This window comes from Zeus faber (genome assembly GCF_960531495.2).
Source record: "Zeus faber genome assembly, chromosome: 20".
In the NCBI taxonomy this organism is placed as follows: domain Eukaryota; kingdom Metazoa; phylum Chordata; class Actinopteri; order Zeiformes; family Zeidae; genus Zeus; species Zeus faber.
Window position 1 is genome coordinate 10,659,396 of NC_137207.1, and position 24,495 is coordinate 10,683,890.

The 24,495-nt window shown below is 45.5% G+C and overlaps 1 protein-coding gene across 1 annotated transcript in view; it reads left to right on the plus strand.

The window, feature by feature from the left end:
* Nucleotides 1–24,495, plus strand: part of LOC307245365 (CASK interacting protein 2) — a 42,228-nt gene that overhangs the window by 13,694 nt on the left and 4,039 nt on the right. Inside the window, exons 2-18 of the mRNA XM_080020912.1 lie at nucleotides 364–415; nucleotides 3,800–3,897; nucleotides 4,016–4,161; nucleotides 5,100–5,195; nucleotides 6,554–6,684; nucleotides 10,291–10,399; nucleotides 10,653–10,761; nucleotides 11,234–11,328; nucleotides 15,639–15,756; nucleotides 17,541–17,669; nucleotides 18,073–18,159; nucleotides 20,773–20,915; nucleotides 21,737–21,818; nucleotides 23,691–23,764; nucleotides 23,872–23,982; nucleotides 24,126–24,227; nucleotides 24,330–24,468. Of these exons, the coding sequence (XP_079877038.1) occupies nucleotides 364–415; nucleotides 3,800–3,897; nucleotides 4,016–4,161; nucleotides 5,100–5,195; nucleotides 6,554–6,684; nucleotides 10,291–10,399; nucleotides 10,653–10,761; nucleotides 11,234–11,328; nucleotides 15,639–15,756; nucleotides 17,541–17,669; nucleotides 18,073–18,159; nucleotides 20,773–20,915; nucleotides 21,737–21,818; nucleotides 23,691–23,764; nucleotides 23,872–23,982; nucleotides 24,126–24,227; nucleotides 24,330–24,468 (1,821 nt within the window). The remainder of the gene's footprint in view (nucleotides 1–363; nucleotides 416–3,799; nucleotides 3,898–4,015; nucleotides 4,162–5,099; nucleotides 5,196–6,553; nucleotides 6,685–10,290; nucleotides 10,400–10,652; nucleotides 10,762–11,233; nucleotides 11,329–15,638; nucleotides 15,757–17,540; nucleotides 17,670–18,072; nucleotides 18,160–20,772; nucleotides 20,916–21,736; nucleotides 21,819–23,690; nucleotides 23,765–23,871; nucleotides 23,983–24,125; nucleotides 24,228–24,329; nucleotides 24,469–24,495) is intronic.

A 24,495-nucleotide genomic window follows, 5' to 3' on the forward strand; every position in this document is an offset into this window, starting at 1 on the left:
TTCACACCGTGCACTCCGGTTGATCTTTTTGGGGACTTGTTGGGATCATTTTGACCGGCAATCACTATGTTCTGTGGACCCCATATGAAAAGTAGAAGTCTTTACTGTTCGGTAAAAGTGACGGCTTGGCACTCTGTACTCTTGTGTTGGCTCATTCTCACAGTTTTCGAAACTTGGTAGCGTCGGTAAAAAGTGGCGCTGATGCATCTCTTGGGTAGAAAAACAAACTTCAAACAAAATTCTCTGATAAACAAAGACAAACATGTCATTGAAATACTGACAATATTTTTTCCATTCTCCTCCCTTCTCTCTCTCTTTGTCCCTCCCTCCTGCCCCCATTCTTTACCTTTGCTTGTTTTCCAGAGCTGTTGGGCTCCACCAAGAAACTGAATATCAACTATCAAGACTCAGATGGGTAAGGGGGTGTGTGTGTGTGTGTGTGTGTGTGTGTGTGTGTGTGTGTGTGTGTGTGTGTGTGTGTGTGTGTGTGTGTGTGTGTGTGTGTGTGTGTGTGTGTGTGTGTGTGTGTGTGTGTGTGTGTGTGCGCACGCACGCCGCGGACGTTTCAGTGACTTCCCTTCGAGAGTTATGTTTGCATAGCTGAGGTTCACACACACACACACACACACACACACACACACTGTTTTGTCAGAAGAATGTGATGGTGGAGTCCGTGGCACACGGCCTTGATTGACAGCTCTGGCTAATTGCAGGGTAGAAAGTACATGCAGCCAGTGTACTTGTCTCCTGTTTGTCTTGTGCCCTGACACACTGACTCACAACCCACACAGACACACACTTGAAGTGAAGAACTATTGACTTTCTTAATGAAAGCTGGTGCACAGAGAATTGGGTACTTAACCAAAAAGTGTGTGTGTGTGTGTGTGTGTGTGTGTGGTTTCCCTTTATGACAAAACAATTTCGACCCCTTCTGCAGTTTGCCCTATGGGAAATCGTGTATAGGTTCAACTAGGGACAAAATGTCTCTGCATGACCCATTCACACGCACATTCATGGCTTGCTTTTACCTGTTGCTTTGGCTTTTATATCATCCACATTCACTAACAATTCACCACACACACCACTTTTTTTAAATGGTGAAATGTGATTTTCTTTCGATTGATATTAAGTAAACATTGCAAATTCTGTATACTTTTTGCTAATTAAAACAATTAGTTATTATCTTGCAATGTGTATTATTATATTCATTGAATGAAAAAAAAATTGTCATTAATCATGTTATCGCAAAAATACCTTTGTGTGAGTTCCTTCTAGTACGTTAAAAAAAGAACAGAGGGACCTATGATTGCACAGTAATGATTATGATCATTTCTTTAAGCCTACCTACCAAGATTAACTTGCATATAAATCCACTTTTCTCCAATGTATGCATCATCATCTATTTCCCTTTTTTCAATTTTATTTTCTTTGTTGGATTTGTATTTACAAATTTGTACTTGTATTAACACTCCAAAAGCTTTTCAAAATGTTTAATTCATCCTGGTATTGGCCCACAAACTGCACACAGGTAAAACACAAAACCATCGTACATCAACCCCTCTCTCCCTTAGGCATGACTTTAAGATGCTTCTGCAAACCTCTTGTCCAATCAGATTAATTTAGATTCTGTTGAAAGATATCTAAGTAGGCCATCAGACCTGCAATGAAGGAGTGTGTGTGTGTGTGTGTGTGTGTGTGTGTGTGTGTGCGTGTGCGCGTGTGTGTGTTCCTGCACGGATATGGGTTGACAAAAGCCCCCGTTGCATGTGCCAACTTGCAGGGTCAATCTGGCGTGTGGGAGGTGGTACACAATAGGGCTGTTGAAGTGTGTGTGTGTGTGTCTGTGTTTTTTTTACTGTACTTGTGAGGACTGGTCTCCGAATTCACAAGTACAGAATTCTGGTGCACTTCCGGCTCAGAAGTGCACCAGAAACATGGTTCCTCACTTATTTACCAGGTATATTTACTCTGACCTCACTTTGATGTGTATGTGTTAGGAGGAGGAGGTGGGAAGGAACTCTGATATGTGAGAGGAGTGTAGAGTGACTGAAGGGGAAGTGAGCAAACAGGCCATAGTCATAGAGTCAACACTGGGGGCGGACGGTAAATCAATATTATTTATCTAGTGTCTGTTGTTGGGTCACTATCTTAAGGGGTTGTCGCGCTGGGAAGGAGTTATATTCCAAAAACTAGAGTTATGGTCAGATTTCATGTGTTTGATTACCATAGAGTTAATGTTAGTATTGAGTTAGGTAATTAGCTCTTTAATACGGAAATTTAATTTCATATCAGATCAGATATCAGGAGATGTATTGGTCTATCTGTCGTGCAATTCCCTATAATGAATGTCAAAATGTGTGTGTGTGCGCGCACGTCCGTCCTTCTCGGGAGGGTTGGCTGTACGGTGGGTAGACTGTAAAAAATGAGCGGTTGAATCAACAAAATTGTATATTTTCAGGGTTTGTCGACATAAAACCGATTAATTAAATAAATTAGGGATACCTCTTAAGTTGAGAAAACATAAAAAAAAATTAATAAACTGAAGCGTTTTTTTTGGTTTGTTGTTCAAATGACTCCAATCTATTTTTTTCTTCTTTTTTTTTCCCTTTCAATCTAAGTTATTTGTTGTGATTAACACAGGGGAGACAGGAACACGTAATAAGATAAGATCCTACTTTATTAGTCCCCGAGGGGGGGGGGGGGGGGGGGAGTTCAGGAAAATGTGTGTGTGTGTGTGTGTGTGTGTGCGTTCCCAAGACCACAGGCTGTATGCTTCTGTGGAGACATACTTGTGGCCACACACACAAATGCAGAAGAAGGACCCGCTGAAGTACCGCTTCAGGCTTCCCCCTGTGTACACACACACACACACACACACACACAGAAAATCGAGGGTGGATCTCTATGGCTTGAAGGCCAAAACCCTGCTCTGTCTAGATGTGTGTAATTGATCTGTGGAGGTATGCATCCCAGGGGATTCTGGGTAAATACGAGCCCCAGAGGCTCACAGATGGTTCAGGGGACGATGGAGAAGTTACAGAAGAAATTCTTGCTGAAGAAGTTGTAAGATACAAACCGGGGCCAACTATTCTAAAATACCTTTAGGAAGCCGCTCCTTTCCCACTCACTTGTGGTCGGAGAAACCGTATTTTGGCGGGTACTTTGGGGCATAATTTGAGGTGATGCATACCTTACTCATACCACGACGCGTACCCTAGCAGAAGTTTTAAAGGAGGAGTACGATTCATGCTCCAGGCTATATACACACACACATACACACACACACACACACACCACCAGCACCTGCTTTGAACACAACCCCCAACTCCCTCCTGGTTACATCCCTCTCCTTTTTTTCCTCATTTACTGCCTTAACTATCACAGGACAAGGCCACGTGCCCAATTGTTGTTCCAGTTTTCCTAGTTTCCTAGCATTTAACAACCCTAATTAATCGCAGCGCCTAGCGAGGAGACAAAGGGGTTTAGCAGATTTGTTCCTTTGTGGATGAACTACAGCCTGACAAACATGTGCACATGCATACACACACAAAAATACACGATCATTTCAGGCACCTGTGCACTAACACACACACACACACACACACACACACACACACACACACACACACACACACATGATGCTGAAGTTTTGAAAGGAGCTTACCTTCTGTAAGAACCGTCACTATGTTTGAACCCTGGTGTCTTGCGTCTTCTTCTCTCGCTCTCTCTCTCTCTCTCTCTCTCTCTCTCTCTCTCTCTCGCTCTCTCTCTCTCTCTCGCTGTCTCTGTGTCTGGGTAGATTTTCCGCCCTGCACCACGCTGCTCTGACAGGCACGGTGGAGCTGCTGTCCCTGCTGCTGGAGGCCCAGGCCACCGTGGACATCAGGGACGTCAACGGTACGAAATGCCAACGTGTCGCCGTGACAGTCCAAGACATTGTCGCGTGATGAGATCAGATCCGAAATATAAATATTAGTTTAAACACTCTGCCCTGTGTCTCCCTCTCCATTTTTAGGAATGCGCCCCCTGCATTACGCCGCGTGGCAGGGCAAGGCTGACTCCGTCTTGCTGTTGCTGAGGGCCGGCGGCGCCGTCAACGCCGCTTCCCTGGACGGCCAGATTCCCCTGCACCTCTCGGCCCAGTATGGCCACTACGAGGTGGTGAGTAACCCCCAAATCCAGTGCTCCTCTGATCATTTAAATGGGATCCGACAGTGGTGGTGTTTTAGGTCATTACACGCCTGATGTTTGGTTGTGGCGTACATTTATGCAAGCGTTATTGAAGGCCTTGGAATCTGTTGAAGATTTTGCCATTTTTTGGCTGTAGAAATAATTCTCGACGGCCTTATAGTGACGAATAAAACAGTGTACGTCTATGAAACGTCTACATACCCCAGTAAAGCCACAAAAAGCTCTATACGTTCTGGAAAAGGGCTTCGGTGAAGAAATGCACAGTCTTCTCCTTTTTTGAGCCATGTCCATAAAAACAGACCAATCTGAGTTCTTGATCCAGAATTCTGCCTTAAATAGAAGCACAGAGATACAGACGGGGACAAATTTACCTCCAAAGGCCCAAAGGGTTCGAGAGGCACGTTCCCGACCTCCATTCAGGTGAAACCCAACCCACTGTCCACCATGATGATACCATGGGAGGTCCGGACACGGCTTTCTGTGCTGTGGGGGGGGTGACACACTCATTCAAAACACACATACACAACTCGAAACGTCATGTAATCCACACCCATTCGCCCCCATCGGCATCAAACAGCCGGCCCTTGACGGCGGTGTCGTGTGTTGCCTCTGTGCCACAAAAGATGGTAGTACAGCGCCTTGAGGACGTGTGTGTGTGTGTGACGTACTGTACAGGCGTGAGGCAAACTGTATACACACCACCAAACTACAGTATGTACAAAACTATCTATCTACTTAATCTTTCTTCTTTTTGGTGTTGCATTTTGTCGATTAATTTGTGGTTTTTAACACTTAATTGTACTGTTCAGTGAATATGAATGTGTGTGTGTGTGTGTGTGTGTGTGTGTGTGTGTGTGTGTGTGTGTGTGTGTGTGTGTGTGTGTGTGTGTGTGTGCGCGCGCGCGCAGTCTGAAATGTTGCTCCAGCATCAGTCCAACCCCTGTCTGATGAACAAGGCTAAGAAGACGCCTCTTGACCTGGCCTGCGAGTTCGGCAGACTAAAGGTGTGGGGGTGCTTATTAATGCATAATATGGTGTTGCTTTATGTCTTTTTAAAATAAAAAGTACTGCCTCCACAGACAAAGTTCCTGACGGTTAAATAAAGATCTTAAATCCAATTGGAAAAATGAAGTGGAAAAGTGCTTAAATAGATAATTACAATAAATTATGAAAGAAAAAATTACATTGTTTAAAGTACAAGAAGGTGAAAATAAAGGAAAAAAGAGCCTAAATATAAAAAAAGGTGCTGAAAGGAACTTGCTGCAACATGGCCTACAGGTCTGTAGGTTTACTTTTGTATTTTTATTTTATTGTAGACATGAAGTCATATTAACATTGGATCTACATAAGTATCTTTGAAAGTTATGTTTATATACACAGACTAGTCGATTTGTCTCATGGACCACCTACCGACTAGTAGACCATTAGGAAAATACAATTTTGCACCGTACTAATATAGAAGCGCCGATAAAGGCCCCGATTAAACTGAGTGGACACACACTATATCTTCATGTGTGTCCCGTGTCCTGCAGTGGAAATGTGACAGAGGGAGGGGACCAGGCCCGTGTCAAACATCTCCTACAGCTTAGATTAACTAGCAGACTAAAATAATCTCATTTAAAACTCAAGGGAAATGGATTACAACTCCCTTATATATACACACACACACACATACACACACACACAAGCACACATAACACAGTCGAGATAAAGGGATTTCACATTGCTTTGTTGTTTCTGTCGCATCTGGGGATGCGCTTTTGTTGTGAAATGTATAGCTGGCCCTGTGATTCGAACACACACACACACACACACACACACACACACACACACACACACACACACACACACACACACACACACACACACACTCTCTCATATGCATAATTCACATGCTTGTTTGCTCTGCTGGTGCTCTGGTCTGCAGTCCAAAGCGAGGGAGCTTTCCAAATTTTTGGCCGCTTAGATAGATAGATACTTTATTCATCCCTGGAGGGGAAAAAATACGCATTATACACAAAAACAAAGGTACAAAAAGGTGAATTTGTGGTAAGATACAATAAACCTACAAAACAACAATAAAAAAATAAAAGTATTTGACGCAGATAGTGTGTGTGCTTGTGGCACTTGGACGGCCATCTTTGCACCAAATGCCTGTATGAAAAGTGCTGCAAAGGACATATTTTCGCTCGACTTTATTTCTTTCTTTTATTCTAATCGCATAACTGCAGACGCCACGACTAAGCGCCGCTCCGCCGCTAATGCTGTTAGCTCTGTCCTGATTCTGCCAGTCTGTCGTTTGTCATTACACTCCCCTCTCTCTCTCTCTCTCTCTCTCTCTCCCCTCTCTCTCTCTCTCTAGGTGGCCCAGCTGCTGCTCAGCAGCAACATGGTGGTGGCTCTGTTGGAGGGTGAGGGCCGGGACCCCCTGGACCCCGCCTCCACCACGCCCCTCCACCTGGCCGCCCGCAACGGCCACCGGGACATCATCAGGTGGGTGGAGTGCGGGGAGGGGAAGGGGGATTAACCCCCGAAATGCGTCAAGGCTGTCTCCTCCTTCCATTCTGCGGTTTTCTGCTTTCAGGCGTTCATTTGTTGTTTTGCTGCCAGAAGAACTTGTAAAGTGCATTTGAACAAGTTGCAAATATGTTTCCATTTAAAAAAACAAAAGACTCCAAGAGCAGGGGAGAAAGGTTCCAGCTTCTTTCAGGGTGACACAAGCACCGCTGCTGCTTTTGTGGAAGAAATTAAGTGCAAATATTAAATTGTTAAAGGGGGACGCTGGCAAGTTTTTACCTAAAGTTGTTGATCATTGGACAGAGCTGCAATAGGTTGCGTAAGCAATGGGTGGGGGGGAAAAAAAAAAAAAAAAAGAATTCTCTAATGATCGAGTGAAGCAAAATGACATGAACCTGCCACGAGACATTTTAACAAACCCTTCTCTCACTTTGTTTAGATTCACCATGGTTGCTTTTTCGTTTGTAGATTATTAGAAAGATAAAGACGACGATTAAGGCTCAGCGGACAAGAGACTGAACTTCCTCCATGTTGGTGTTTGCATTCCATGGCAGGAGTGTCCTCTGTGCTTTTCAAACATGTTTTTTTTTCTTGGATAGTATCGAAAACGCGGACTCATTACACGTTTGCCAACTGTCTCTAAGAACTTTGACCCAAAGAACCTGGTCAAAGCTGTGTGTAAAACTCAGTCACTCATAGAACTCAATGGTTTTCTGGCCGCCAGTAAACATTGGCGGAGTGATTTTAATTGATGTTTTTTTTTGGAATGTCATGGCAGATCAGTATAAATCATCAAAACGTAAAAATGTAAGGTTGGCAATTTGCTACTTACTTGAATGGATTATATAATCAACTTATACACAGTATAATATCAACTTATATAGTACCAGCCAACAACATTAAAACCTGACACCTTCACCTGACAGGTGAAGTGAATAACATTGTAACGTGTCATTTCAATGGCCCCTGTCAAGGGGTGGGATATATGTGACCCACCACAGCAAAAGCCGCCATCTCGCGCATTTCTAAAGTCGCCAGGAGCAGCCAAATAAATTGAAAAAACTTTCTTGAAGGAAAATTTGATTTTTCCAGATATGTTTTCCTTTGTGTTTTTGTTTTTTTTACCTCAACACATTTTCAAAACTGAGTTTGATTTATAAATAGTAGAAAAATGTTAAACCGTGGAGTTAAATATTCCCATCAGATTACATGGGGAAACGCAGTTGACTTATCGAGACGCTAAACAACGCTAAATAAAGCAGATCGATGGTTTCCTTTAAAGCGAACGTCCAGGTGACGATCATTCATCCATATTCCATGTGATGTGAAGTCACAATGTGAAACCGTTTTGATAGAATTCAGAATTTAAATATTACGTTTCACTTGTCTGTGAAAACTCCGGTTGTTTAGAAGAAGCAGGTGGATGGAGATCTAAGTCATTTTGCTGACCTTAATGTGACCAGTGCGATAGATCCAAGTCATTTTAAGCAGCGCGCACTGGACTTAATTTTCCGCGATCATAGTCAGTTCTCTGACAGCGACGCTGAATCTGATATTACTCCGGACTTGGAGAACATTTCAAACAGCGGATTTCAACCTGAAGGGGACTATGAAAAGGAATATTTTCAAGAACCACTGGAAAATAAATTCCACTTTTATAAAACATGTATATTCTTACTGTTAAAAGCTTTTCTAAAAAACAGAACTAGTTGTCTGTGGTTGACCCTGTTCAACGTTCCCTCAAAGCACAAGAACAAAGCAGTGATTGGCCCGTTCAGCAGTATGTTAATTAGCCATGCGGCTTTGGCTACCCCATTTGCATTCTGGGAGCTGGCTGAATGAAGCCAAGTCTTGGCGAAACATTCAAGGTGATGATCTCAGAAACACGGTTTGCCACACCCTTGTCATTAACAAGTCATAGCTTTAAAAAGATTTGCTTGATTTGCACAACCGACACCTTGTTTGGAAGCTCTGATTCTCCTCTTTTAACTGGTGGGGGGAGTCGAAAGCCGCCAAATGACCCTAAAGTATGTGGTGGGTCACATATTGGGCAGCAAGTGAACCGTCAGTTGTTGGAGTTAATGTGTTGGAAGCAGGAAAAATGGGCAAGTGTAAGGATCTGAGCGGCCAAATTGTACCACAGGACACCTTGAGAGGACTTGTGGAGTCTATGCCTCGACGGGTCAGAGCTGTTTTGGCGGCACAAGGGGGACAGACACGATACTGTGTTATTAATTACTAAGTTAATTAGTGGTTATAAGTGGTGGTTTTAATGTTGTGGCTGATCGGTGTATAACATCAACTTTAAAACGTAAAAGGCAAATAATCAACGTTTGCATTAATACAACTGCATATTTTCTCCCATTTACATTTACCAAGAGCGTCAGGTAGATGAGATCAGTCAACCCCTGTGGCTGTCTTGTAACTAACACACCAATAACGTCATACGCCAATAAAACCTCTTATAACTAGAATTTTGTTGAAAGAAGTGTGTGTGTGTGTGTGTGTGTGTGTGTGTGTGTGTGTGTGTGTGTGTGTGTGTGTGTGTGTGTGTGTGTGTGTGTGTGTGTGTGTGTGTGTGTGTGTGTGTGTGTGGTGACTCCTCCATGTCTCAGACAAGACTCTCTGTATAATCCTCCCAGTTTCCAAGCGTTCCCTCCCCGTGTGAACTTACGTGACTGTGTGTTCAGGCAGGAGCAGCGCGACACTCCCCCACAGGAGGGAAAAAAAACCCACTGCGTTGGCAAAGCGAGGGGGTTTATTCAGCACAATTTGGCAAGAACATCCCATCCTCAGGGATTTCACCTCCTCTCTCGCGCTCGCTCTCTCTTCAGATTCCCCACAGTGTTAGTTTTTGCCTTCTTCCTACAATGCACCTGAAAAGCATTTCTTAGTCTCCTGCTTACCCAGGCGTAAGCCCCTTTTGTATTTTTGATCTTCATAAGTTAGGGCTGCAAAAGAATTTATTAGCGCCGCATTCAGAGGGAGGTTTCACGCCATTACGATGCCTATAACAATGTGTGCTTAGGAATTCGTAATTCTATGTTTAAAAATAGATTTTAATATATTCATTGCTTTGAAGTGAAGGGTAATTTACACTTTTAAAGGCAATAAATGATCATATTGATTATCATCCGCTTCCATGTAGACCACATACTGTAGCATCCTGATGCTGATGCATCCTTGCATCTAGAATCTGAGACTGAACCAGCTTCCCTGCATGCCCCCCCTTTCTCTTGCATGATTAACAAAAACTCTGGGGTGCCGAGCTGAGGTGGCATCTGTTTGTTATATATCGGATGCTCTTTTTGGTTTTGGATGCTTCCCCGGTCGGTCTATCCCAACACTTCCCATCCCGTTCCAACATCTGGCCCTCTCCCATAGCCCCAGAGATTTGTTTGTTTGTGTGTGTGTGTGTGTGTGTGTGGGTGGGGGTGGGTGGGCGGGCAGCGGGAATCCAACACTTTAATGAGACGTTGCCATCTCTGAATGGGTGGATCTATCTGTCTGTCTGTGTGTGTGTGTGTGTGTGTGAGTGTGTGTTAATTGGTTTCTCTTTCTTTTTTTATGGCTTTTTTAAAGGTTGCTGCTCAAAGCCGGAATCGACATCAACAGGACCACCAAAGCCGGGACGTCCCTGCACGAGGCCGCCCTCTACGGCAAAACAGAAGCAGTACGACTGCTTCTGGAGGTAAGCCCACCCTACCATCCGCCACCCATTTACTCCACCTTGCGTTGGCGTCACCAAAGATGGCGGTGTTGATTTTTAATTTTGATGGAAGGAGCCGCTGAGAAAAGGGGGGATGTTTGTCTTTAGAAACAGAAGTGGTACTGTGTGTGTGTGTGTGTGTGTGTGTGTGTGTGTGTGTGTGTGTGTGTGTGTGTGTGTGTGTGTGTGTGTGTGTGTGTGTGTGTGTGTGTGTGTGTGTGTGTGTGTGTGTCAGGCGGGCGTCAATGTGAACATGCGCAACACCTACAACCAGACGGCGCTGGACATCGTCAACCAGTTCACCACCTCCACGGCCAGCAAGGACATCAAACAGCTGCTCCGAGGTATTTGTATTATTAATTTCATTATTGTAGTTCTTCTATTGTTATTGTTCTTTTAAATGAAGGTTATTTGTACAGAGTCAGGCAGGTGGTGGTGAAAACCTTGGGGGGATTTAAAAGACGTTGGAAGGTAAATCATAACCGGACCTGGTTTAAGGAGAATTTCACTCTGGACTTGTTCCACAATTGGTGAAATGGTCTTACCTTACAGAACAAGACTGATCTAGTCGAGTCCACTGTAGTTCTTCTCAGCATAAGGAGGGTAGAGGTATACAGTACAGGATGTCATTTTTGGGATTGCGGCACATCTTCCGCCCTTCTCGCTCCCGCTGCTACCACTGGTACTTTGCAGAGATTTACTTTGGCCGGACACAGAGGGAGACTCGGTCAGCTACGCCTCAGTCTGTGAAATTAGTTGCTTTGCGGTGGAATTCCTCTTTTTAAAACCAAGATGACATCACCCATTTGTCTGCAGAGGCATCCAGTTCGCTCCAGGTCAGGGTGGTGAAGGACTACTGGAATCTCCACGACCCCACCTCGCTCAACCTCAGAGCCGGGGACCTCGTCATGGTACGTGCACGGGCTGGTGTTTCTGTGTGAGGGTTTAGAAATGTATCTCATAAGTTACTGGGTTTTTTGTTTACTTACCTTAGTTACGCCGAGTGAGCCGAAGGAGGTCCTACTAATGTCTGTTGAATGCTGAACCTGGTGTGGGACCTACAGGGCAACCATCTTGTGGGAGTCGTAGGTTCCTATAATTGCTCTGCATGGTCATATGATAGGCCAAGGACTTTGCACCATAGGCCTTGTGTCTGGTCTTAATGGTCTCACAGCCCCTTCCCTCATGATGTTCCAATATTCCAGGATAATTCCCACGTCCCACACCAATAAACAGATTCAAGGGTGGTTTCATCGCCAGGATGCGGTCAACCTCCTCCCGTGGCCTCGCTGAACCTTAATTTGATTCCCACCTCCTTCATCCCTCAAAGACCTGGAAGCTTTCTTTCTTGAAGAACGGTGCAATTTCCCTCTATGCACAGTTCAGAACTTGTATGACATAATTCCAAGAAGGTTTGCGGCTGCTCTGAAGTCAAAGGGCGTGAAACTGCTGCTTATTGGGTCATTGGTGTTAATGTATTTAGTGTTTACTGTGTCCACTCCCTGTACAAAAACAGTTCCTACATCAGTCCAAGCGGTTTATTTGTATACACCGATCAGCCAACCAATGACCACTAATATTGTGTAGATCCCCCTCGTGTTACCAAAACACCTCTGACCCGTTGAGGTATGGACTCCACAAGACCTCTGAACGTGTCCTGTGTTATCTGGCACCAAGACGGTAGCAGCAGATCCTTTTAGTACTTTAAGTTGCGAGGTGGGGCCCCCATGGATCAGGCTTGTTGTTCCAGCACATCCCACAGATGCTCGATCGGATTGAGATTTGGGGAATTTTAACTCGTTGTTATGTTCCTCAAACCATTCCTGATCAATTTTTGCAGTGTGGTCTGCAACAATGTTTAGGTAGGTGGTACTTGTCAATTAACCAATTAACCGCCTCCGCAGGCTTGCCTTCTCCCCATAATGCATCCTGGTGCCATCTATTCCGCAGGTAAACAACGCACACGCACCCGGCCATCCACATGATGTAAAAGAATAAGTGATTGATCAGACCAGGCCACCTTCTTCCATTGCTCCATGGTCCAATTCTGGCTGTCACGTGCCCATTGTAGACGCTTCCGGTGGTGGACAGAGGGCAGCATGGGCACTCTGACTGGTCTGCTGCTACACAGCCCCCTACACAGCAAGCTGTGATGCACTGTTTGTTCTGACACCTTTCTATCAGAGCAGCATTAACCTTTTTCAGCAATTTGTGTTACAGTAGCTCTTCTGTGGGATCCGACCAGATGGGCTGGACTTCACTCCCAACAACCATCAATGAGCCTTGGGCGTCCATGACCCTATTACTGGTTCACCGGTTGTCCTTCCTTGGACCACTTTTGGTAGGTACTAACCACTGCATACTGGGAACACCCCACAAGACCTGTTGTTTTGGAGATGCTCTGACCCAGTTGTCTAGTCATCACAATTTGGCTCTTGTCAAAGTGGCTCAGATCCTTACGTTTGCCCATTTTTCCTGCTTCCAACACATCAACTTCAAGAACTGACTGTTCACTTGCTGCCTAATACATCCCACCCCTTGGCAGGTCCCATTGGAACGAGATGAGACATGTTATTCACTTCACCTGTCAGTGGCATTAATGTTGTGGCAATTAAGCAAATTAAGACCTATTATAGCTGCAGTGGTTTTACCTGAGGACGTCCCATGATAGTTGTGGAGGTCGTCAGTGATCTAAATCACGGCCAGATTGGACATCAAGCCACGCAATTTGTAAAGTGAAATTCACCAAGAATATTTTGGCCAAAAATGGTCCTTTGATAATCCAGCAATAATCGAGAAAATCTGCATTTTGTGTAATTTGGTATAATGGCTTTGTTTGCCAGATCTTTTGCTCATGAACAGCAAATTTGTTAAGTTTTTCCGAAGTAACTCCTAAATTATTTCTGGTCTCCTGATGTATGGTCCCATCCTGTGCGAACAGTGCTTAAAATGCAAATGACAGAACCATGCTTGCCAGGGCAGAGCTGTAATTTAAGCGATTACCGATGGTGTGTGTGTGTGTGTGTGTGTGTGTGTGTGTGGAAACAAAGACTATGATTATGTAATTTAACTCAGTGGTCCTCCAGTCATGTCAATCCAGTTTGAGCACACTGCCAACTATTGTAATGCTGTTTGGCACTATTTCGTCCTGTACAAATAAGCCACATGACGCGTCCCAAAATGTTGTTCCAGCACCGCCCACTTAAAAGCTAATCCTGTCTAACAGGGCCAAAGAGGAGCCAATTAGTCTATAGCCGACTCCCCAGCTGCACCATGGGTTTTTATTAAAACAAAAAGGGCCGCATGCTAGGGACTGAGCAGAAGGTTGGCTGGTTTCTCGCTTTATGTTTGAACATGTAAGCGTCTGATCGGACAACAAAAAGGTTTGGAGAATAAAGAGAAGCGCAATTATCACCACTTTATGAGGATGGCAACACTCTCAGATAATTGGAAAATCTGTTCTGATTGCAGCGACGCCGCAGAATGCCGTTAAGATGCTCGCGTTCGGACTCCCGGTGATCACCCGACATGTGCGGCGGGTGAACGGGCCGGCGCTTTTGAATAAATCCCCCGAATGATCGGAGCGTGCCGAATCATCTCACGCAAAGTTTTTAGGTCATTATGTGATCATCCAAAAGTCTAAAAAGCCCGTTGAGGCTGCCCCCTGAACAGTAGAACAAACAGTTTGAAACAGAATTTGACCGGGAAAGTACCGCGGAGCTGCTCGCGTTTCCATGGTTGTCAGTACACCAAAGACGGTTGTGTGGTCAGTTTTTGATCGCTTCCACACCTTTGAGGCCTAATGAGAGCTAAATGAGAAATCTGAGAAATGGCTGTAGAACATAGTGGTTTTGGTAGGCTGCTGTCGTTCAGGTGACTGAACTTTCCACCTCCTTTGACCTCCTTTGTAACTTGTCATTTGGGGGATTTTTATTTATTTTTTTCTTTATTGTTGTTTTGGTCAGGGTGTTTCTCCTGCCTATTCATCGGCAGAGGGAAACACTGGGCGTGTCGGGATCAGGCGGTAAAAGAACAGCGCAGGGAAGTGAATACTGCTGTTTGGGATCGGGTGTAGGATGTCGCTGGTTAATTATGGGGAACCTGAAGGAGGGAGAAGCTTGGCGTTGAGACGGGTCGAAACGTGCTTCTGTCACAAATTCTTATTAGAGGCTTCGCTGCTCATTCTCTCCCGCACACACACCCTTTGCTCACTCATTTAGAGTGTGTGTGTGTGTGTGTGTGTGTGTGTGTGTGTGTGTGTGTGTGTGCATGCATCAACACAATTTAATAAGTTTTATTTACTGTATGCACTGGGAATTGTTGATATGAGTCGTTGTGAAGGCTCAGCACTCTTGTTTTAACATGTAGGCTGTTTGTGATGCATCCTCTCACCAAAAACCCATAGCGTGCAAGCGTGTGTGTGTGTACGCATACAGCCTATGAGGGAGCATCTTCAAGAGACTATTGGAGTTTGTTGAAGAATAATTCAAAACGTGCATAAGTCTCATGTACTCTGGCAAGAGATGGAAATATTGAGTAAAGTTGTCAATAGAAGTCTTCTCTTGGTAGTTTTACCAGCACTGCAGTCCAGATAGCCCCTAAACATTTTGTGTGGCCGTTCTCCTGATTATAATACGACCGAAGCCAGGTCTTCATACAGGCGACATAGGCTGCCGCCTAGGGCGCCATCCTGAGGGCAGCGCGGAGAGTGAGCGATCGGGGTGCAATTGGCGCAACCGTCTCCTTCTCCCACGGCAACGAAGGTGCCTACGGCGCTCCAGCGATGGGGCGCCCGCGCTCCGACGGTACCAACACAGGCGTGATCAGCGCACCAGGGCAGTGTGTTTTTTATTTTAGATGTAGGTTATTTTGTTTTACCCAGTTTCCTTAACATGCTCATATGCACGGAGCATGAGTGGCAAAATGGCTAGAGCCGGCACAGGTGTGTGTGTGTGTGTGTATGTGTATGTGTGTGTGTGTGTGTGTGTGTGTGTGTGTGTGTGTGTGTTTTTTAAGTCAGTTGTTGTTCAGAACCCACCTCCTCCCCGGGTCAGGTTCTACGTAACAGAGTGGCACGGTTGATTTAATCCACTTACGGGGTCTCTGGTCTGAACTACAAACCACCTTCACATTCTTCAATTCATCTTAAGCAATTGACAAAAAAATAAAAGCATAAAATGAACTCATACATTTCTACATAATATTTGACATTGCTTTGCAGGTCCTGGAGCAGCACTCGGACGGGCGCTGGAAAGGTCAGGTCCACGACAACCAGCGCGGAAGCGACCGCGTCGGCTTCTTCCCACCGTCGGTGGTGGAGGTGCTCAGCAGGAGAGCAGGTACGTACGAAATGACACCATCACATCGATTGCCTCCGTGTTTCTCAAAGTCTGGCTCGCGACTGGGTCGGCGGGAGGTTTTAATTGGGTCGCCGAAGCAAATCGCGCAATTTCTTCCTTCGTCCTTTGTTCTATTTCTGTCCACGGTGAACCTTCAAGCCTCGTGTAGGAGTTGTTTACTACGTTATCTACCAACATGTCTACGTTCGGTGTTAATGTTATTAGATTGTTGTTGCAAAAACACAGGGTTGTTATGATTTATAATAACGCTGAATGATTGTAGAAGGCTACGCTACAGGCTGTTAATATTGATGAAAATACACTACATTTATATTTGTTTTATTTATATCTGAGAAGAAGAGAAAAAAAGGAGCAACTATAAATTCCACCTGTCTGTGCTCATCGGGCCTCATTGATCAACGTACATGCAAAAACATAAGTAGTCTTCAATAATGTTCGATAATGTGTTAAATGCAGAAATAGCTGTGAAAAAATTCTAAAGAAATTCATTTACGCACGAATCTACCCGTTGAGCAGTGGGTCCACAGGTTAGAAAAAAAAAAAAAAAAGAGTTTGAAAACCGCAGCCTTACACGCATAAAACCTCGCCCAACCGCACTGAACTCCTTCGTTTGGCCTGGTTAATAGTGTTGTCGAGTTGTATTTTAAATGGCGGCCTGATGTTGACAGCCCCGCGGGAGCTGACAGAATTTGCGGGACTGGCAACTTGAGTCCCCGGCGCTGCTAAACGCTGGTCTTAGCCCAGGGCTGTGGATATTTTGAGGGCTAAGGAGACGTATTGGGACGCCCAAACACACACACACACACACACACACATATACACAAATGCCACCCATTGCGCTGACATACAAGGTTTGCACATCCTCTAATTTCAATCTTGCGAGAACGAGGGTATGAGAATACAATGGAATCGGCCGTCACCGTTTTTCCTTGCAGCAGGGAAACAATATCACGCCCAGTAGGTTTCTATAAGTTTCTAAATCACTTTAGAATCTCACAGAAGAAAACGGATGCGCGCGCCAAGCACACACACGCACGCACGCGTGCGCGCACACACACAAACACACACACACACACACACACACACATAAATACACACATAAACACACACCCACATTAATAGGATTACTATGGCCAGATTGGGAAGTGTCAGCTCAGTTCAAAAACTCTAAGAGTCTGTATCGGGATATTGTGCAGGAATTTTGTGTATGTGAGGGTTTTGCTCGTGCTAGAAGAGAGAGAGAGAGGGGGAGAGAGAGGGGGAGAGAGAGGGGGAGAGAGAATTTAATGCCGCGGAGTGGTTGACAGGTCCTTTTGCCCGGAGAGGCGAGCTCAGCACCGTGCATGAGAGCGCGTCTGCACTCGGTGATAATCTCAACAGTGTCAGCGCCGCGGCTCGCCGGGCACAAAGGGAACGTAAAACCCTCTGAGCTCTGCGGGTGATCCTGCATTCCCATTGAGCAGCGCCCGCCTTACGTAACACCCCGCCACTGTTTCACACTTGAATCACCCCCGCCGCCCTTCTTTTTTTTTTTTATGTCGTTTTTTTTTTACTACTTCATCATCCTTTCCATTTTGTGAATAGATCTAACAAGCTCTGAAGTGTCTGTTTCAGCGGTTTAGCCCCCCCCCCCCCCCCCCCCGAAAAATAGATACTAAAATGAAGCCTGCTGTCAGCCCTCCCTCCGTGTCACAGTGTTCACGTGCACAAAACACACACTTCCTTCACTAATTCACCCGCACCTCCTTCCCCGAAATCCGCAGGGGGCACTCTGTCCCGCCAGGCCTCGTTGCCGTGCCAGCGCCAACACGTCCTGCCCCGGGCTCCCCCCTCCAGCGTCGGGACCAACCCCCAAACCGACGACTCCTACACCCTTTGCTATGAGCACGCAGGTACGCGCAGCGCGCACACACACACACACACAGACACAGGCGTGCGGGTGCACATACACACACACACACACACACAAACCCGTTCTTGTACTGAGTAAATTCACCTGGTAATGAGGATCAACAAAAACACTTAAATTAGAAGTTCTCACAAGTGTAGTACAACACACACACACACACACACACACACACACACACACACATATGGTACTGTCCGCAATATATTTTGTCACCCTCCACAGTGAATCGCTGCAATTGCCCCAAACCCAGACCCCCGTCCACCCAACATCACCTCCCTTATTCTACCTTTCCAAGTGTGCAATCATGTGTGTTACCTACAGTGCACACATGACACTTTACCAAGCTGGAGAGTGTGTGTGTGTGTGTGTGTACGTGTGTTCGTCAGGTGCTCCGAATGCCAGTGAGCTCTCAGCCCCAGATAGTCCAGCTAGTCCCACTCAGGACATTTGGGTCCTAAGGAGTTCACCCACTGGTAAGAGTGTGTGCCCCCCACCCTGCCCCAACTTAATCCATAGAAATCCCAGCTCTAGACGTCGCCCCCATCCCCCATCTACCACCCCCAGCCGCACCCCCACCCCCGTTAGCAGCTTGTTATCGCCCACCTTCCCCCAGATGGGAATGCCAGCTTCACCGCCTTTAATCCTAATCGCTAATGATCCTTCCCGGTAGGCCGGCACACACCGAACCCTGGTCACGACCAGGGATTTGGAGGGGTCTCTGGAAAGTGTCTCTTGTTTTCCATTTGTCCAAACATTTTCCCGATGACATTGTTTTGAAACGCTACCCGGACAGCCCCTCCCAATTATTAAACGTCCTCCGGTCAACGCGTCGGTTTGTCCAATTACGAATTTTAATGTAGACAGTGTGTGTCCCTTTAAAGGTCAACAGAGCCAATTAAGGCCATTTTATATTGGTTGACGCCGCTCTTCTGCACGTCAGCCGATGTTGACATCCGTGCAAAGCTTTGCGCAGACTTCCCTTTGCTACCATTGAAACCACTTGAATTCGGTGAAAAAAAAATCACAGGACCTTCTGCCAGTACGTCAACAACCACATTACGCACGTCTTACTCATATCCAGCCGTTGGGGCCGATCCCAGTCCCCGCTCCCCCTAGTACAACTTCTTTATCCCTTTTAAAGTTTGTGCCAAAGCCTGAGGCGTTTCCGCACCGCAGGAAGTCCAGGGCGGGGACTAACCGGGAACCTTCAGTGACGTGAGTGCACGGTGATTGGTCGAACACATGAGCCAATGCAGCACCGGCAACCCATGGAAAAGGGTAATGGGCAACCTACAACCTAAGCCCAAAATAGCTTAGTTTAAAGTAAACATGTCTTTATTTACACGTAATTTATACACACAAAACATAAAAAAAATAACCAATAAAAATAAAACACAATAAAAACAGTATTTTTATTGTAGATGTATTTATTTCACTTTTATTTAATTTTTTTAGACATAAATTGAATCAAACCAAAAATCCCAGTGCCGTGTGTGTCCCGATGCGAGCCCGTGCCTTACGAAAGCCAGAACAAACTTTGAAATGAGGCCTCGTAGATCTAACACGAGTGAATATTCAAGGACTGGATTGCGTATTTCTCGCCTCAAATTTGTTCAGAAACAGCTTTTGGTGGACTGATGAGGTGAAATAAGTTAAAGTTTACAGACTAATACAACACGGACCACGGAAGCTGTTCTGAAACACCGTTGGCTGACGTCTCTTCAGCGTTCCTACTACCGGTGCGAATGCAACCAGGAAAAAAAAAAAGCCCTTAAAGGTATTTTATTTGGAAGGACTTCTCCAGGTCCTCGTTGCCCTCAGGGAGTCCCTAGAAGTGTTTGGTCCAAAAACGCCTCTTGACTTACGAACGGGGCTCGCCCCCTCCATCCGAATATCCAATGTTCATGTCACCGTGTTGACCCGCACATGGTGAGTGTCCAACTCAGGGGCTTCCCAACCTTTTTGGGTCATGACCCTGTTTTTAGGGCCCCAACAACAGTAATTAGAGAGTGTGACATCATTATCTTGGAGCCCGCACCACCAATTTTATGTGTTACATTTCACATTTAGGCCTCTAAGCAACTGATTGAGGCTAAATAAGAATATTATTTTCATCGCTGGTCAAAGTGTGGATATTCCACATTAAGCTCCAATTGGATTATATAGAATGATTTTTTTTTTTTCCCATTAAAAATATATCAATCAAATATTAATTTGAAAAGAAAAAAAAATCTGTGTTGGAAAGGTCCCGCGGGCCCTTACGTATCAAGCGTCCCCACGCGGGGTCGCCACCCCAGGGTTGAGAACCTCTGTCTCTTCGAGCAGCTTGTCAGATAATGGAAGGTGGATGTTGTCGATCACTAATATGAACAAATTCTCCGTCTTGAGATGAGAAACATTCGTTCTGTTCCGTTTTCCATTGCATTTCCGTGGACAATAACGTATGGGGGGAGGGGGCCATTGCAGAAGTTTTGTTTGAAGTTTTGGACTGAGGTTGTGCGGTTTAATCACAGAATCTGTACTGTATCCACCCTGCTCTCATGTAAGTTCTGTTTTTACTGCTCATTTGCACACACGGCTGCAACGCTGCTTGTTCCTCACTAGAACACACGCTCGTCTGATGTCGGGGAAAAATATGGGGACGGCTCCCAGATGGGAGTTGCTGTAGCCGCCGGATCTACATATAAATTGGGGACTTACTTACAGTCGGCATAATCTTTGTGACTATAATGAAATCCTTCTAGGACTTTGGATTATGTAATAATATAAGTTTAATATACCAGTGTTACACTGGGGAGGGGAAAGGTCTGAAATTGAATGTCTAGGCCAGCACTGAAAAGGTCAATCTCCGTAAGACTACATTGGGGAAAAAAGTAAATAAAATAACCCCGTTTTTATTTTCCAATGTTTATCCCGAAAACCTTGGAAAGAAATTGAGATCAAGTTCACCTTCTGTTCTTTTCTCTCATTTCACACTCCATGTCAGCCCGTGGCTTGGATTTGATGGATGGATTCCTCCATGTTTGGGTTTTTTCGTCATCCTCTCATCCTGCTCCCTCGTTCTCCTCCTCCTCCTCCGCTCCCAGGTGACAGGAGCTCCGTGGGCAGTGCGGGCAGCGTGGGGAGCAGCCGCAGCGCCGGCAGCGGGCAGAGCTCGGAGAGCGGACACAAGCAGAACGGCTCCCACGGCCGCAGCCACGCCGGCGGCGGCGGCAGCGGCAGCGGCAAGGTGAGATGGAGTCCGCACGGTCTGGGAAATCCCCTTTTGATGAATAAAACGTAGAGTTAAACCTCTCAAGTCAGCGGGGGTCTAATCGAAAATCACACAGATGTCGGCGTCACACCAGAAATCCACCTCCTACTAGCGTAAAGTATCCCAAAGTATGTACCAATGTGATAAAAAGGGTTTTATTTAAAAACATATAAAAAAATAAAAAAAAAGCACGGGACAGCACAGGTTAAATTATACTTTTTTTTTTTTCCAATCAAGATATAACAAAGTGTAATTAAATAACATATTTTAAATAAAAAATATAGAGCAATACATTTTTTAATTTAAAATATAAACAAATGTCATAAAAACAATTTAATGTAATTTCTTATGAATTCATTTTAAATAAATCATTTCTTCATCTGGCGGTGGGTCACGTGGTGCCCGCGGGCAGTAAGTTGAACTCTTCCTCTTGAGCTCTTTCGTCATTTTTTTGGCTCCAAGGTTCTAAGGCTAATGAGCTCATCTGTCTCCTTCTTTTTTTATATTCATCCTGAGGTTCTGATTGAAGTGTGAGCAATCTTTATTTGGGTATAGAAATTCCACTTTGCACCTTGATGAACTGTAGTCATTGACTTCAGGTTGGAATGAGTTTATTATAGTGAACCGTGCACACCAGTGCTTTCTAAATGAACACAATCAAAACTTTTGTGAGGCGGGTGAATTGCGTTCATAGTTTTGGGAAACGAGCCCCCCATCTGGTGGCTGATATGACTATTTGGGATTATTCAAATTAAAGTGGAACTGCGTGGCCTTATCTTTATACCTTTTGTGCGCAGTTGGCCCCCTCTGGTGGTGAAGCAGGAGACCGCGTCCACGCTGCAGGAGCAGATCCGGCCAAACAGGCTGATGGATCCACAGGTGACGGAACTCTTCCACACCTTCTTTCTTATTTATCTGTTAGGCTTTTCAAAAAAAGTGTTTTATACCAGCTTGATGTTGATATTCCTAACCGAGAGGTGATTGAGAACATTTTGCATTATCGATTCAATTGTTAAAGATTGATCGCGAAGGGGGGTGGGTAAGGATATTATACAGCTAAAACGCATTATTGGTCTTTATTGTATGCCTTTGAGTTGTTAATACTGAACCGTAGGACAATGTGGAACATGCTATCAGCCCCACAAGACTGACTGCACTGTTATTGCTGCCAGTCTGCAGGTCAGGAAATGAGAGAGGGAGAAAAAAACACAGAGGAGAAAATCAGCTTTACTGAGCAACTGAAACCAATAAAACAACTCTGCCGAGCGATGCAAACCCTGTAAAAAAACCACCAGACCACTGTTCAAAGGGAGGCTAGGGCAAAAAAAAAGGGCAACAGCTTGTATTTTTGAGGGAGGAAGTCTATTTTGGAGTGTAAATGGAGATGTAATATGTATTCAAAATCCCACGTTGAACTACATGGTGATTTAAAACTCAAGCCATCAGACCAAAAGGCTTGTTGTTTTTCAACGGAAACCCCCTCAAATAATCCTCATGTTGAGTAATTTTAGGTGATATCTGCAAGATCGTATATCACGTTACGATGATTTCTTAATCTCACAACAAGCATGAATTGTGGGCCAGAGGGGTGCACGGCGCAGAGGAGGAGGGAATAGAGAAAGGGTTTGAGGGGGAGGAGCATTTTTTTTTTTTTTTTTCTAAGGTAAGGCTGACGAAAATGCCAAAACACTGTTGTTCAAAATGAAGCGGAGCGCTGCTGCAGCCAGGAGAGACTAGAGGGGCAGAGTTTTGACTAAATTGGAATTGTAGCACTGCAACCACCATCCATCATAGGGTCGTACTGTGGATTGAGTGACAGTGGGGTTGATGGATGTGAGATGCAAAACCGAAGGAGCTTTGCGGCACTTGTTCTTCATGAAAGGTAAGGCTCAGTTTGGACATGATGTCATCTCCTTTTTCTTTTTTGTATTAAATACAAAAAAGAAAAATACAGGTTCTGCAGTTTTTGGCCTTGGCTTGTTTCTTGTAAAAACTGCAGAATCTCCATGTGACCAGCCTGGTAGAGTGGCTCTCTGAAGCCTCATCTTAGACATTACTGTAGGGTTATTTAGGGTTACTCGGGGGATATTGAAGGAGCCATGCCTAGCTTGTGTGTTTTTTGCCCCTCCCGCGGGTTTGAGAGAGACAAACAAGCATTATGCAGACTGACTCATCCGTCTTCTCTGGAACCTGTCTGTCACTCATGCCCCAGGGCCACAGTAACTCACTAGGTGCTGCGTGCTTCCCTCTGAGGAGACACGGGGCCCCTGTCCCGTAAGCAACGACACAGGAGGGAGGGAGGCAATGCAGAAAAACAAGCTGCCAAAATTTGAAAAAAACAAAAGGAGAGCGACGAAGAATAAACAAGCCAGAGTACGACATGAGACGGGGAAGGTGCGATGGGGCTTCTCGGAGCGTGTCAAGGGGGAGGAATCGAAGCCGCAGTCAAGAGCGACTGAGGGAGTGATTAAAAACGTGCCCTCGGGTTAAGGGGCGGGTGAAGGGCAGAAAGACGGCGGACGCATTCTTCAGTGAGGTTGGCTAATGTGGAGTGAGTGTGCTCACTGGGCTTTCAGATCGGATTTAGAACGCATCTCGGCTCACCTCGAGAGCGGTAGGACGACCCGGCAAGACACATCTTCAGAAATGCTTCCCTCGTCGGGTATAAAAATAAATGAATCGCTTGTGTTTTTATTTTATTTGTTTCTCTCTCTCGTCGTGACGCCAAGTAACGTGGGGTTTGTTCTGCAGGCGCTCTCCGTCGGCAGCTGAACGGCTCTTCTCAGAAGGGCTTCGTGAGGCCCGAGCAGCTTCTGGAGGGAAAGGTCAGTTCTGTGGGGTTCAGGAGGAGCCCAGGGTAAATTATAACTCGTGTAACTCTCCGGAGGTGAACGCACTTCTTGGCTCTCAATGACTCCGCCTTCCTCGCCAGGACTCAGAGGCCATCTACCAGTGGCTGTGTGAGTTCCAGCTGGAGCACTACACCACCAACTTCATCAATGCAGGCTACGACGTTCCCACCATCAGCAGGATGACGCCTGAGGTTGGTCCAATGGCTGGCAATTGAAATTCAATGTTTCATTACATTTAGTCGCCTGACATGAGTCATCCATGTTGATCCCTTCCAGATTGTGTGAAATATTGTTTATCTGTTTGTAACAAACGCCAATGTTGCCGGCTCTCCAGGACCTGACGGCCGTCGGGGTGACCAAGCCTGGCCACCGCAAGAAGATCTCGATGGAGATCGGAAACCTGAGCATCCCCGAGTGGCTGCCCGACTATATCCCTGTAGGAGAAGTGAACGAACGTCGCATTATTCGCGTGCAGTGATGCATTGGCGGGGTTTTGGGAAATTCGGACAATTTTCTTCATTCTCTGCCCGCTCCACAGTCAGACCTGGGGGAGTGGCTGAGCGTGATTGGCCTGCCCCAGTACCAGAAGAGGCTTTGTGAGAATGGGTACGACTCCATCACTATTGTCAAGGACATCACCTGGGAAGACCTGCAGGAAATAGGCATCACCAAACTGGGTAGGGCACCGACATAGCAACAGTCTC